Source organism: Crotalus tigris, unplaced genomic scaffold (genome assembly GCF_016545835.1).
Source record: "Crotalus tigris isolate CLP2741 ecotype Arizona unplaced genomic scaffold, ASM1654583v1 scf7180000023827.205595, whole genome shotgun sequence".
In the NCBI taxonomy this organism is placed as follows: Eukaryota; Metazoa; Chordata; class Lepidosauria; order Squamata; family Viperidae; genus Crotalus; species Crotalus tigris.
Genome location: NW_024100212.1, coordinates 191,584 through 205,595, shown reverse-complemented (window position 1 = coordinate 205,595; position 14,012 = coordinate 191,584). Strand labels below are relative to the sequence as shown.

Here is a 14,012-nt window from a genome sequence, read left to right as displayed (position 1 = left end):
CAGGCAGGAAACCCTACACCATTTCAGACAAATGGCTGTCCAATCTCTTCTTAAAAACTTCCAGTGTTGGAGCATTTACTGCTTCTGGAGGCAGGCTGTCCACTGATTAATTGTTCTCACTGTAAGGAAGTTTCTCCTTAGTTCTAGGTTGCTTCTCTCCTTGATTAGTTTCCACCCGTTGCTTCTTGTCCTGCCTTCAGGTGCTTTGGAAAATAGCTTAATTCCCTCTTCTTTATGGCAGCCCCTGAGATATTGGAATAATGCTATCATGTCCCCCCTTGTCCTTCTCCTAGTTAACTAGACATACCCAATTCTAGCAACCGTTCCTTATATGTTTTAGCCTCCAGTCCCCTAATCATCTTGTTGCTCTTCTCTGTACTCTTTCTAGAGTCTCAACATCTTTTTTACATCTTGGTGACCAAAACTGGATGCAGTATTCCAAGTGTGGCCTTACCAAGGCATTGTAGAGTGGTATTAATACTTCACGTGATCTTGATTCTATCCCTCTGTTAATGCAGCACTGTGTTCGCCTTTTTGGCAGCTGCAGCACACTGCTGGCTCATATTTAGGTGATTGTCTACTAGGACTCTGAGGTCCCTCTCACAGTTACTACTATTGAGCATGGTGCCACCTATGCTGTACAGGCAGTAGTCATAATTAATATCAGAGAATTGAACCCTCTCAGTTTAAAGAACAGAGAGTTAGCAAGTAACACCTCCCTTCTCCCCAGTTCTTTTGGAAAAATAGTAGTGCTTTTTCCTAGGATGCATTTCTTCAAAGTCAGTACCACCATTTGAGGAAGCTACCTTCTTATGGCCAGATCATTGTGGGCATCCACTTTTTTCAGATTTGTTCTTAAGCATCACTCCTGAGCTGAGTGGAGCCAGGAACATGTGCTGCACAGGGAACCCCTTGGATGTGAACTCCCACCCAATTCCTGTTTAGCTGGCTCAGGGTAATAGCCTGATACAAGAGAGACTTCAGTACTTGAGGGGGCAAAGCTACCAAACTTGATCTAAAATGGAGAGATGAAAGACAGAACCAGAGTTCCCAGCATCCCTCGGTGTTGGCTATCCTGGCTGGATTACCAAGTATTGCAATTCAGTAATTTCATAGGGCCATAATTTCTTAATACTGTCAAATAGACCTAAGCAAGTTAAATATCCCCCAAAGCTATAACTACTTTTTTTGAAAAAGAGAAGGGCTACTTTGCTTTGAGAGAATTTGTGACATTTAAGCCAAGTTCAGCATATCTGTGAGAAACCCTTTATTTTGAACTGTAAAATATTTTTCAAGCCAGTTTATAGTACTAATCTGATTTAAAATTGAAGTAGTATAGTGAGATACATAATTTCAATTTAAAGTACACTTCATTTTGTACATGTTTTTCAAGTTTAAATTTGGGAAAGCTATTATTCTAGAAAGTAACTACATATCATATTAACTTTTTATATTCACATCATTATCATCATCATCATGTGCCATGGTGGTGCAGTAGTTAGAGTGCACTATTGCAGGCTACTTCTGCTGACTGCCAGCTGCCTGCAGTTTGTCAGTTCAAATCTCACCGGCTCAGGGTTGACTCAGCCTTCCATCCTTCCAAGGTCGATAAAATGAGGACCCAGATTGTTGGGAGCAATAGGCTGACTCTGTAAATTACTTAGAGCTGTAAAGCATTGTGAAGTGGTATATAAATCTAATGCTATTGCTATTTCAGAAAAGCTTTTGAAAATTCCTTATTGTTTTAAATGTTTATATTTATGCATGAAAATGAAGCATTTTGCTCTTCAAAGCGATGTTTAAAATATATATTTTACAGGAACTTGGCACAGAGATCCTTGGATGCTGTAAAAATTTTCAGACAGTTCCTGGATGTGGAATAAGCTGTAATGTTAGCAGCACTGAAATCATATTGGGTGATGAGCAGGATGTGATCAGTCTCCGCCCTCATATTTATGGCTTTGATAAAGGTGTTAAAGATCAGACTCCACTTCCCAAAGTAAGGGGTAAGCAAGGTGCTACTTAGAAATGGAGGAGGTTTGCTTAAGGAATTACCTAAGTTACAGTAGGTCCAACCAGCTCATGTTGGCTATGTTCCTGGTTAAAGATGTTAAAAAACTTTTCAAATGCTCTACCAGTCAAAGCTGTGCCATCTTTCCTTCCTGGTTTCATCTTTTCTGGAAAGGAGAAATAGATGGGGAAAACAGATCAAGATTAGATATTGTTTCTTAGGTTTTTTTTAAAAATGAAGAAGACCTCATAAAAGCCTCCAAATGATTTTTTTTTTTTTAAGGCTTGGATAATAGAGTGCTTTGATCAGTTTAGGAGCTTTTGTAAATCGAGATGGTGAGCAACATGAGCAATACAACCAAGTCTGAAGAGTTGCTGCAATTTCATGTTCTTGCCCCAGTACAGAAAAACACCACACGGTCTGTTTTGAAGAAAGCAAAACTCCATCAAATCGCCCATTTGTTTGTTAGGCAAGGTAGATGCCCAGGAGTGTACAATGATTATCTTAATTCCAGTGTATCTATAAAGTTCCAAGTGAAAGAAGTTTGTCTTAGCCTGGTCAGAATTGTCTGATTATATGTGCTCCATTCTGCATTCCAGTTCCCTTTTGACTTGCAGTCAAAAGTCCTTTCTTCCCTCTGGAATTCAGTTTTTCTTAGTTCCTGGTTCCTCATAGTGCCTTTTAAAAAGATATTTGCTTTGTGTACTCTTTCCTATCTAATTTCAATCATTGCCAAGCAGTAAACGGATCTTATACAAATCTAATTCCACAACACTGTACTTCTCATAACATCTTGAAAGTTTTGAAGAATATTCTGAATTGGCTTGCCAAGACAAGTAAATTGACATTCTATCATCCTTATCAGGTTATATAGGTTGATACCTTTTAAGCAAACAGATTGGAATATCAGTTCTTAAGAAAGCCTCCCCTGTAGCTTATAAAAGTCTTTATTTAAATCCTCACAGTTCTGCCTTCTTATATCTGACAGATACTGCAGTGTCTCAAACTTACTCCGTGTTGATTGGGAATCGGGAGTGGATGAGACGGAATGGCCTGCATATCTCCAGTGATGTTCATGAGGCCATGAGAGATCATGAAATGAAAGGACAGACAGCAATTCTGATGGCTATAAATGGTAGGCTAACTGATCAGGGTTAAAGGAAGATATGTGAGAGGGACCTCGGAGTCCTAGTGGACAATCACCTAAATATGAGCCAGCAGTGTGCTGCAGCTGCCAAAAAAGCCAACACAGTGCTAGGCTGCATTAACAGAGGGATTGAATCAAGATCACGTGAAGTATTAATACCACTCTTCAATGCCTTGGTAAGGCCACACTTGGAATACTGCATCCAGTTTTGGTCACCACGATGTAAAAAAGATGTTGAGACTCTAGAAAGAGTACAGAGAAGAGCACAAAGATGCTTAGGGGACTGGAGGCTAAAACATATAAGGACCGGTTGCTAGAATTGGGTATGTCTAGTTTAACGAAGAGAAGGACAAGGGGGGACATGATAGCAGTGTTCCAATATCTCAGGGGCTGCCACAAAGAAGAGGGAGTCAAGCTATTTTCCAAAGCGCCTGAGGGCAGGACAAGAAGCAACGTGTGGAAACTAACCAAAGAGAGAAGCAACCTAGAGCTAAGGAGAAACTTCCTGACTGTTAGAACAATTAACCAGTGGAACAACCTGCCTCCAGAAGCGGTGAAGGCTCCAACACTGGAAGTTTTTAAGAAGAGACTGGGCAGCCATTTGTCCGAAATGATATAGGGTTTCCTGCCTGAGCAGGGGGTTGGATTAGATGACCTCCAAGGTCCCTTCCAACTTTACTACTACTACTACTACTGCTGCTGCTGCTGCTGGTCCTGCTACTACTACTACTACTACTACTACTACTACTACAACTATTATTATTATTATTATTATTATTATTATTATTATGTCTTGACTTCCGAAAAATGTGCAAAGCTATGCTACTGGGATGTTGCTCAATCCTGTGGCTAAAAATTCAAATTATGAAGCCGTTGTATGGTAACATCTTTCCCTGTGCTGGTGCCCTCCAGATGCACTGAACATTCACTTCCCTAATTCCTTCTGCTAACATCACCACTGGGTATGCAGGATGGAGAACTACAGGAGATAAAGTCCAGCATCTCCGGAAGACACTAGGCTAGGGAAGGTTACAGTATGGAATACCACATACAGGCAGTCTTCACTAAATGACCATCCATTCAGTGATGATTTGAAATTACAACAGCGCGGAACAAAGGGACTTATGACCTGTATTCAAAGTTACGGCTATTGCAACACCCCTGCCATCACATGATTGTAATCTATGCACTTCACACTTACGATGGATTGTCAAGCACCCTGCAGTCATTGCCATTTTCAATCTTCCTTACCAGCTTCCCCCAGAAAGTCAACCAGGGAAGGTCACAAGGTGCTGTTGCCTGGCTGGTTCCTGGGGAATGGTTGAAAAAGGTCCGTCCTGAAGGCCTTTTTTCAGCCAGCCTGAAAGACTGAAAAAGCTGCTTGGCAGAGGGACTCCACCCTGCATGGGGCCAGAATCTATCTATCAAGCAACTTTTTTGCTTTCAAAGAGGCTGGCTGAAAGAATCCTTCTGCACAGGGAGTGGGAAAAACACCTGTGCTGGGCTGGCTGGCTGAACACAACTTGAATCCCCAAGATCCAAGCCCCATTCAATCTACCCAGAGAAGGAATTTCCTTCACACAGTGCAAGAGCTCTCTCTGCCTCTCTCTGGCAGGCAGCTCTTTCAGTCTCTCTGTCGAGCAGACCTCTTTCCCTGTCTATGGAGAGTCTCAATCATCCAGGTTGTGATTATCCCAAAGATGCTTTTCCAAAAGGCAACTGGGCTTACTTGTTTTCTTCCTTTGAAAATGTTTTGCTTCTCATCCAAGAAGCTTCTTTAGTTACAACTGAAGAAGCTTTTTCGATGATAAGCAAAATACTTTCAAAAGGGAAGAAAAAACAAGCCCAGTTGCCTTTTTTGAAAAAGCACCTTTGGATAACTCCTTCCCTCGGATCTTTCCAAGCCCTGTTCAGCCTGCCTGCAGAAATAGTTTTCTTCTGCACACAGAATGAAAGGGCTGCTTGGAGACGTCGTCTCTCGGACCCTTTGGCGTTTTTTCCTCCGGAATCCACCTCTTTCATTAGCATCCTTCTCCTCTCCAAAGGAGAAAACACCACATACTCTGACCCTCAGTGTTCTGAAGGGCTGAGTCTCAGAGCCTTTCAGAATACTAGCTTCGCTAGCATCTTCCTCTCCAAAGGAGAAAATGCTAACAATTGACATCATTCTCATGATGGTTCAGAAGCTCCTCCAAATTGCACAATTTGGAGGAGTTGTCCAAACCATTGCAATAATGGGGCCCATGTGCTTGGATGGAGCAGGGCAACAGAAACATAAGTAGACCCTGGTGTAGTGGGGCAGGAGAGGTGTCCCTGCAATGGTGGACCTAGCCAGCTGACACTGCCCAGCCATGGCAGGTTTCCATATACTGATGGTTATTGGATCTTCGTGGGCCTCCCCATCCCGAGATACCCCTGTGTAGTTGCCACCGACCTATGGGGTCACTTAGCAACTGCTACAGGGAGAGCTTAGGTTGCAGTCGTTGAGCAAAGCCATCATGTGGGCACCTCGCTTAATAATCCTAAAAACTTACAACTGAAAGTCCAGGCTTGGTTGTGATTTCAAGTCAAGGACTATTTTGAGCTTCCCAGAGAAACCATAACACAGATCTCATAAATGTAAGTAAAGATATGGTTTTTTTGTAGGTGCGCTTTGTGGCATGATGGCAATAGCAGACACAGTCAAGCCAGAGGCAGCCTTAGCAATGCACATATTGCAGAATATGGGCGTGGATGTGGTGCTTATTACAGGAGACAATAGGAAAACAGCCAAAGCAATTGCAACTCAGGTATGGTTTCTTGTCGAAAAGGTATGCAAGAGAATTATTAACCTTTGTTTGGCTCATTGAATGGGTGCTGAATTTGAAGGTAACCATGCCTTTCATATTTCTTGGAGGTGCTTACAGCATATAAAACTGATTTGCATTCTACAAAATTGATACAATGTGACATCAAAATTGGATTCTACCAATTAATAGGCTGAAACAAGTAGCGCTGGCTTCAGTAGAATAAAATTGGGAGGGTGTACAATGCAATCATTAAAATACACGATAATTCTTTATCCTACTGTTCCTCAAGACAAGTCAGGAATATAACATGACATGTTCCCTCCAATCTTTTGCCAAAAGGTTCTGTGAGACAGGGTAGAAACTGACGTGGAGTCTCATTAAGGTTTGTTACTACATGAGGATTTAAATCCAACTATCCTTATACTAGCGCATGGGTAGGCAACCTTGGCTCTTCTATCACTCGTAGACTTCAACTCCCAAAATTCCTGAGCCAGCATGGCTGGCTCAGGAATTCTGGGAGTTGAAGTCCACGAGTCATAAAAGAGTCAAGGTTGCCTACCCCTGCGCTAGCCTATCAATCTAAGCTAGGGAAATGCAACCCGATATTCTCAAGATTTTTTAGAGTTCACTTCCTATCAAGTCTAGACAGCATTGCAATACCATGTTTGTCAGGATTATATTTCAAAAAAGCTGGGAGGGCCCAGATTAATAATTCCTAGTCCAAATAATATGTTCTACTGGTTATCTTCCAAGCAACCAGACAGAGAAGCCTAAGAGCTAAGTATAAGCCAGTGGTTGCGACCCTATGGCACGCGTGCCAGAGGCGGCACTCGGAACCCTCTCTATGGGCACACGCGCCGTCGCCCCAGCCCCGCCTCCCCCCATGGCCCCCTCCTCACTAGTAGCCCCCCTGGAGGAGAGTCGCCCCCGGGCACAGCCCACACAGAGCAGCACAGCCGAGTACATAGCTGGGCAACAGGGACAAGACTCTGCCCTCACATCCTATAGTGTGCAGATGATGCTGAGGGGTGTGGGCAGAGGGCATGGTGCTGCAGGGCTGCCTGGGCGATCTGCTGCGGTGGGCCATGGATACGGTGCGTGGCCCCATGGGTGAGTGGGGCAGGGGGCGGGCAGGGGCGGAGCAGGCAGGGCAGCAGGCAGAGCAGGGGCGGGGGAGTGGGTTTTGGGCACTCGGTCTCTAAAAGGTTCACCATCACTGGTATAAGTTTTGTGTGGATGGCAGCCCTGGTATGGGTCATTTCCTCCATACTTAAGAGTTACCAGATTTCTAGGGAGAACAGAACAATACTGTACGGTATCTAAATCTGAGTACTGAATTAAAACCCTCGTTTTAAGATGCGTATGGTTCTTTGTGAAACTTTCTGTGCATGTGATAATATTTTTTTAGCAAAGTTTAAAAATCGCCTCTTACAGATTTGTACCTTTTATAATGCCTATTACTTCTGCCTTTCCTCATCCACCCAAAACCTTTAAGAAACCAATATTAAAGCCTTTCCTCTCTGGAAAAGAGGTTGAATATTTGAAAATAGTCATGCCGGCTTTATGCCAGCAGTGAGTTTAGGGATGGTATGTCAGCTCTTCCCTTCACATTTCTCTGGCTATTTTTGAAAACCGATGCCAGACCAGATGATTTAGAAGAGCTCTAAACCCGTATTCATGTATTTTTCTCCCAGGAGATTCTCTTTTTTTATTCATGGATTCAAACAAGAGGGTGTTTTTCTGTATCTAGGTTGGGATCAGAAAAGTATTTGCTGAGGTTCTCCCTTCTCACAAAGTAGCCAAAGTTCAGGAGCTCCAAACTTCTGGAAGAAAAGTTGCCATGGTTGGAGATGGGGTCAATGACTCACCAGCGCTGGCCCAGGCTGATGTTGGCATTGCTATCGGAACAGGCACAGATGTCGCCATTGAAGCAGCAGATGTTGTGCTGATTCATGTGAGCTTACAAAATGAAAAAGGGTGATGGGGAGGTAGGGGAGATTCCTAGGACTTTCTGAGAAATTGGAACAACCCCTCCCCTTTTTTTTGGTACAGAATAATTTGCTTGATGTGGTTGCAAGTATCCATCTATCCAGGAAGACAATGAAGAGAATCCGAATAAACCTAATCCTGGCCTTAATATACAACCTCATTGGCATACCCATAGCAGCAGGTAAATTATTTGTACTATGATTCTCAAGCAGATGGGCTGGTGGAAGGTAAGTAAGAGATTCGTTACTTGTTTAAGCAGTATTGCTTTTCCTGTTATTAAGAGTTGCCTTATAATGTTATGTCCATAATTAATTATTTGAAAGAAAAAAAAGGAGACGGAAAAATGTAAGAGAAGGAAACTCACATCTCAAGACCCTCCTGATTTTGTTGAGTGCTTAAGAAGGAAAATGCACTGTGGTGAAAAAGCTTTTGGCTTAATTAATAATATACTCTTCAGCAGCCTTCTAGTGTTTGATTCTGACCGGCTCAAGGTTGACTCAGCCTTCCATCCTTCTGAGGTTGGTAAAATGAAAACCCAGATTCTTGGAGGGCAATATGCTGACTCTGTAAACCGCTTAGAGAGGGTTGTAAAGCACTGTGAAGCGGTATATAAGTTTAAGTGCTATTGCTAATGCTAAGCAATTGGATTTTAATGTCAAAAATATTCTAGTTTACATAACTTTGACTCATCTTGTTTGACGATGCCAACTAGGACTTTATGAAAGTGGAAGTCCAATGCCTCTGGAAGACAATCAATTGGCTGATGTAAAGTCCCTCTGATAATTGCATGTCAGTTGTGAGCTCCAGTTGTACTGAACTGATGTTATTCTGAGCATGAAAAATAGAAAGCAAACAACAAATTTGTAGAAGAAATACACAAAACATAATTCCATTTTGCAGTAAAACTCCTCAGCTTTGAGCAGACAGGTGATAAGAAAATGATTTAAGACTAAATTCTGCATTCTTAGAGATGCCTACATATAACTTTATTTAAGCAACATTCTAAATTGTGTCTATTTTTTGTGTCAGGAGTATTTATGCCTTTAGGACTTGTGCTACAGCCATGGATGGGGTCAGCTGCAATGGCTGCATCTTCAGTATCCGTATTACTCTCTTCCCTGCAGCTAAAATGGTAAGTTGAGATGTGTTTGAATATTAGTAGCTCGGGTTGGTAGTTGGGCTGTTGGTTTGATCTTCGAGCTTGGCGATTTGGCTGCACTTCGTCTCCATTTGGGGGGGCATCTTCAGTGTGCTTTGAATTGTGCTCGTCTGTCAGAGCACTGGCCTTTAAATACCTTTTTGTGTGAGGTGGTAAGTCATCTCCCAGTCCTGAATGAATGAGTTCTGCCCAATCACCAAATAAGATTGGGGTATCCTTTTCTAAAAACTGTTAAGTTTAGGCTATTAGTAATAATCAAGGCGGATAATGCCTTTCTTCTACCTCTGTCCAGCATCATGCTGGAACTTTCTAAATAAGTTTGCTTGAAGAGGACTGACAGTTTCTAAACATGAGCCATAGTTGCAGTGGCTAGTCTGGTTCTAAGAATCAAAATACTGAGCAAATGCCTTCAACTGCAGGTACTTTTCAGCTTATAATTACAAATGGAACCAGAGTTTTGATCATGTCGAGGAATCCACTTGACTGGACTAAATTTTGCAACTGTTTTTATAGCAGTTGTTAAGTGAATCCTGCAGGCGTATGTCTATATCAGTTCTCTTGGATGGGTACTTTTTGCTACAAACTAGCAAAAAAATCCCAGGAAATGATTAAAAAAAAACCTTGTGGTCACAGGATTAAGGGACACTGCAATCAGTTTTAAATTTGAGCCAGTTGCCAAGTGCCCGAAATGTGCTCATGTGACCATGGGGTGGGAGTGGGGGGGCAACATTTTATGATAAAGAAGTGTTTTGTGAACTGCAATGCACCCTTCCAAGGCCATCTTAACTCCAAATGGTCATTAAACGACTGGCCATTAAGTTGAGAACTAACTTCACCACTGTTGACATGTTGGTGCAAGACATGATGATATTGGTGATAAGGCAGATTGTGTCTACTCCACCCGCTTGGCTTGATGTTTTTCACAAATTAGGCGCTCAGCAATCCAAAATCAAGACATGGATTAATTAACAAATCAAGAGCTCTTCTGGCTAGCCCAGGGGTAGGCAACTTTGGCTCTTTTATGACTCGTGGACTTTAACTCCCAGAATTCCTGAGCCAGCATGGCTCAGCTTGGAAACCTCTCCCTTTCCCCTCAGTATGGCTGGCTCAGGAATTCTGGGAGTTGAAGTCCATGAGTCATAAAAGAGCCAAGGTTGCCTACCCCTGGGCTAGAGAAACCTAGTCCTTATATCTTCTTCAATTCAACAGTCCCATTTCTAAATAGACTCGTGATTTGCAGATTATAGGTAGTCCTTGATATACAACTACAATTGAGCCCCAAATTTCTGTTGCTAAGTGAGACATTTGTTAAGTGAGTTTTGCCCCATTTTACAACCTTTCTTGCCACACCTTGTTAAGCGAATCACTGCAGTTGTTAGTAACATGGCGGTTAAGTGACTCTGCCTTCCCCATTGACCATGCTTGTCAGAAGGTCGCAAAAAGTGATCAAGTGACCCCTGGGACACTCCAACCGTCCTAAATATGAACCAGTTGTCAGGCATCTGATATTTTGATCACATGACCATGGGGACACTGCAACAGCTGTAAATGTGAAAAACAGTCAGAAGTCACTTTTGTCAGTGCCATTGTAACTTTCCACGGTCACGAAATGAACTGTTGTAACTGAGGACTACCTGTACTAGTATTTGCTAGGCAGCTGCCACATCCAACTCTGTGCTTCTATTGGAAATATATTTGTTTGTATTTATTCTATTTCTATAGTTACAAGAAAACTGTCCTGGAAAAATATGAAGCTGAGGCTCAAGGCTGCATGAAGCCACTGACTCCTTCCCAAATTAGTGTCCATATTGGGATGGATGACCGGAGACAAAAACCTCCCAAATTAGCCACCTGGGACAATATCAGTCAAGTGTCTCTCTGTTCCCTGACTTCAGACATGGCATCAGTTGACTTGGAGGCTGAAGCAGACAAATGGTCATTGCTCACCAACAATCAGGATGAAGACCAATATATTTAAAGGCTATAATCTGATACTGAGCAGCAGGTTTCAAGGATGGGACTAAGAGCAGCTTAAGATTCTGTTTCTGGAGCATCTACAGAGAAGTGCGTTTGGTGTGCACTGGCTGCCTGTTCTCATTTGAATGGAGGAGTGTACTTTCAACTGATCCTGGTGGCTCCTGGATTAGGTTAGGGGCTAATTATAATGTGTGATTCAAACTATAGAGCAGTGCTTGCATTTCAGTACCAAATACTGAATACCACATGTTTAGATCAATATCAGAAAAGCCATATACTCATAAAGGTCAGAATAAGATTGTTGAAATGAATGATCAGGCTGGTTATACTTGAGGGAGGGACATGGAGGAGAAGTAATCATACTCTTTAGGACAGAGGTCCCTAACCCCTGGTCCGTGGACCAACACTGGGCCGCAGCATACCGCGCAAAGAAGTGAAGCCCCATCTGCTGAATGCAGGCAGCACACGAAACCACACCCCCTCTGGTCTGTGGAAAAATCTTTCTCCACAGAACCGGTCCCTGGTGCCCAAAACGTTGGGGGCCTCTGCTTTAGGATATGCAGTATATTCATATTTGCAGTCTGTTTTTACTGCTTTCTCTTAAAGAAGACAAAATAAAAGAGAAGCACAAAACCTTCAGGCTTATTCATATCATGTGCATTTTATAATAGTGGATCAAGCAACGTATGGAAAGTTGTTCCATATATTTTGTTTCCTCTTAATGATGCTGAATCCCATGTTCTGTATCTCCCTCAAGTTCCATAAAAAGGCAAATGTTTCATGTTTCAGAAGGCAACAAAAGTAGAGTATTGTTAGGTGTGGCAGTTCCCTAAACATTCTAATAAGAATTTATATTTATCTTTTTTTAATATTGGAATTAGAGCAGTGCTCCAAATATTGGAAAATAGGCATGGAAGTTTTTTTTTAAAAAAATTATAATTAAACAAATTCTAGTAAATAAATCCATTCTTTTTCCTAAGTGAAATAAATAAACCCATCTTTATATACCTGGTTCAAAAAATAATTATTTACAATCTCTAATTTCTTCTCTAATTTCTTTTATAATTTCATCCAATTTTTCATTGCACTTCATGCGGTTCAGTTATTGTAGATATATAACTGCAGCATCTTACCTTAAAAAATAAATCCACATTTGCCATTTGTTTATGAAATCTGCACACTTTAATTCAAATTACCATCAGAAGTCAGAGAGGGAGGGGCTAAATAAATATTTGTAATGAACCTGGCACTATGGATCAGAAATTTTCATAAAAAAAAATAACTTTATTGTCATTGTATGTGTATACACAGTATACACATACAACGAAATTTACGTGACACCCAAAGACCAGGTCCCACACACATAATCCCCAAACACACTCCCACCCACCACAATTCCCCACCCCTAAAACCACCCAACATCCACCCAACAGACCAAGTAATACTATCCAACAGTTCATTGATGGTGGCCCTTTAATTCACTATTAAATGCAATTATAGCTCTGGGATAAAAACTATTCAGAAAACGTGTGGTCCGAGTTTTAAATGTTCTATATCTTCTGCCAGAAGGCAACAGTCCAAAGAGATTGTAAGCAGGATGGGAAGAGTCTCTGAGAATGTTATGCAACTTCCTCAAACAGCGAGATTCGAAGATGTTGTCCAGGGCTGGTAGCTGGAGTCCGATAATATTCTGGGGGGTGGTGGTGGTTTAATAATTCTCTGTAGAGCTTTTTTATCTGCTACAGAGCTACTCCCATACCATGCAAAAATGCCATATGTCAGGACACTCTCAATGGCGCTGTGATAGTAGGACAGAAGTAGATGCTGAGATAGATTTATCTTCCTGAGCATTCTCAGGAAATACAGCCTCTTCTGTGCCTTCTTCACAAGCATGTTAACATTCATAGTCCATGAGAGGTCCTCCGAGATATAAGTGCCCAGAAATTTAAAACTACCCACCCTCTCCACCTCCTCACCATTTATGTACAATGGTAGATGTGCATCTCTCTTCCTTCTGAAGTCAATTATAAGTTCTTTAGTTTTTGTGGTGTTAAGTGTGAGATTATTTTCATTACACCACAATGTCAGCCCTTGTAGCTTTTATATAATAGTAAATGCTGGGAGTGTTGAAACTTGGAATGTGGAAAGGGACAAGCAGCTGAAATCATTGCTTCACCATGAAAGTCTGTGCTGTATTTAGTCAGCTGGAATTTATCTCAAAATTGCAAAACAAAGTTGCCCAGTGTGTAAGAGCTGGGGATAGTGAATTGTGGAGTTTTATATTCCTGAAATGGAATATTTAAATCCAGTAATTCCATCACCAGTGGTGGTGCTCTTATAGTCTTGGGTACTCTTCTCTCCCGTGATGATTGTCTGTCAAATGGCATTAAAATAGTAATAAAAATACTTTCCTTATTCCAAACATACTCAATCTTACCATCACTATAACGCAATATTAAATGCATATTAATGTATATTAAAACACATTTATTTTAGCTAGAGTGCAAGCAATGAATGCAAACCCCAAAGGTGCTTTTTCAAAAAGCAACTGGACTTTCCTGGGTTTTTTTTTTTTCTTCAGAACTGAAGAAGCTTCTTGGATGAGAAGCAAAACATTTAAAACCAAGAAAGTCCACTTGCCTTTTGAAAAAGTCCACTTGCCTTTGGAACAACCATGACCTGGAAGACTGAGAATCTTCATAAACAAGGAATATGGAGATCGATACATCCATGGATGATTCTCTCCCAGCAGCATTGCAAAAAATAACGAGAGCCCCTTGAAATTGTGACTCTTCTTTGTACTACTGTAGTTCGCCAATTGCTTCACTTCCTCCACTGCATTGTACCTTACTGAAGAAACTTCAAAATTAGCCTGAAAATAACATTTGCATTCCTCTGTGAAATTCTCATTTAAGCTCTGTTCTGGGAATAGCTACTCAA

General features: G+C 41.5%; 1 protein-coding gene across 1 annotated transcript; it reads left to right on the top strand.

Moving 5' to 3' along the window:
• The first annotated feature begins 1,780 nt into the window (after positions 1 to 1,780).
• Positions 1,781 to 12,077, top strand: LOC120298254 (copper-transporting ATPase 2-like). Its single transcript, XM_039321770.1, has 7 exons — positions 1,781 to 2,006; positions 3,000 to 3,146; positions 5,805 to 5,947; positions 7,698 to 7,901; positions 8,000 to 8,117; positions 8,966 to 9,068; positions 10,818 to 12,077. Exons 1-7 carry the CDS (start codon positions 1,796 to 1,798, stop codon positions 11,071 to 11,073), a joined length of 1,182 nt encoding a protein of 393 aa, XP_039177704.1. The 5' UTR covers positions 1,781 to 1,795; the 3' UTR covers positions 11,074 to 12,077.
• The last annotated feature ends 1,935 nt before the right edge of the window (positions 12,078 to 14,012 follow it).

Coding starts and splice junctions, on each gene's coding strand:
- LOC120298254 (XM_039321770.1), top strand. CDS start 1,796: ATGTTTAAAATATATATTTTACAGGAACTTGGCACAGAGATCCTTGGA. Junction 7,902..7,999: donor CAGATGTTGTGCTGATTCAT/GTGAGCTTACAA, acceptor TTTTTGGTACAG/AATAATTTGCTTGATGTGGT. Junction 8,118..8,965: donor TGGCATACCCATAGCAGCAG/GTAAATTATTTG, acceptor TTTTTGTGTCAG/GAGTATTTATGCCTTTAGGA.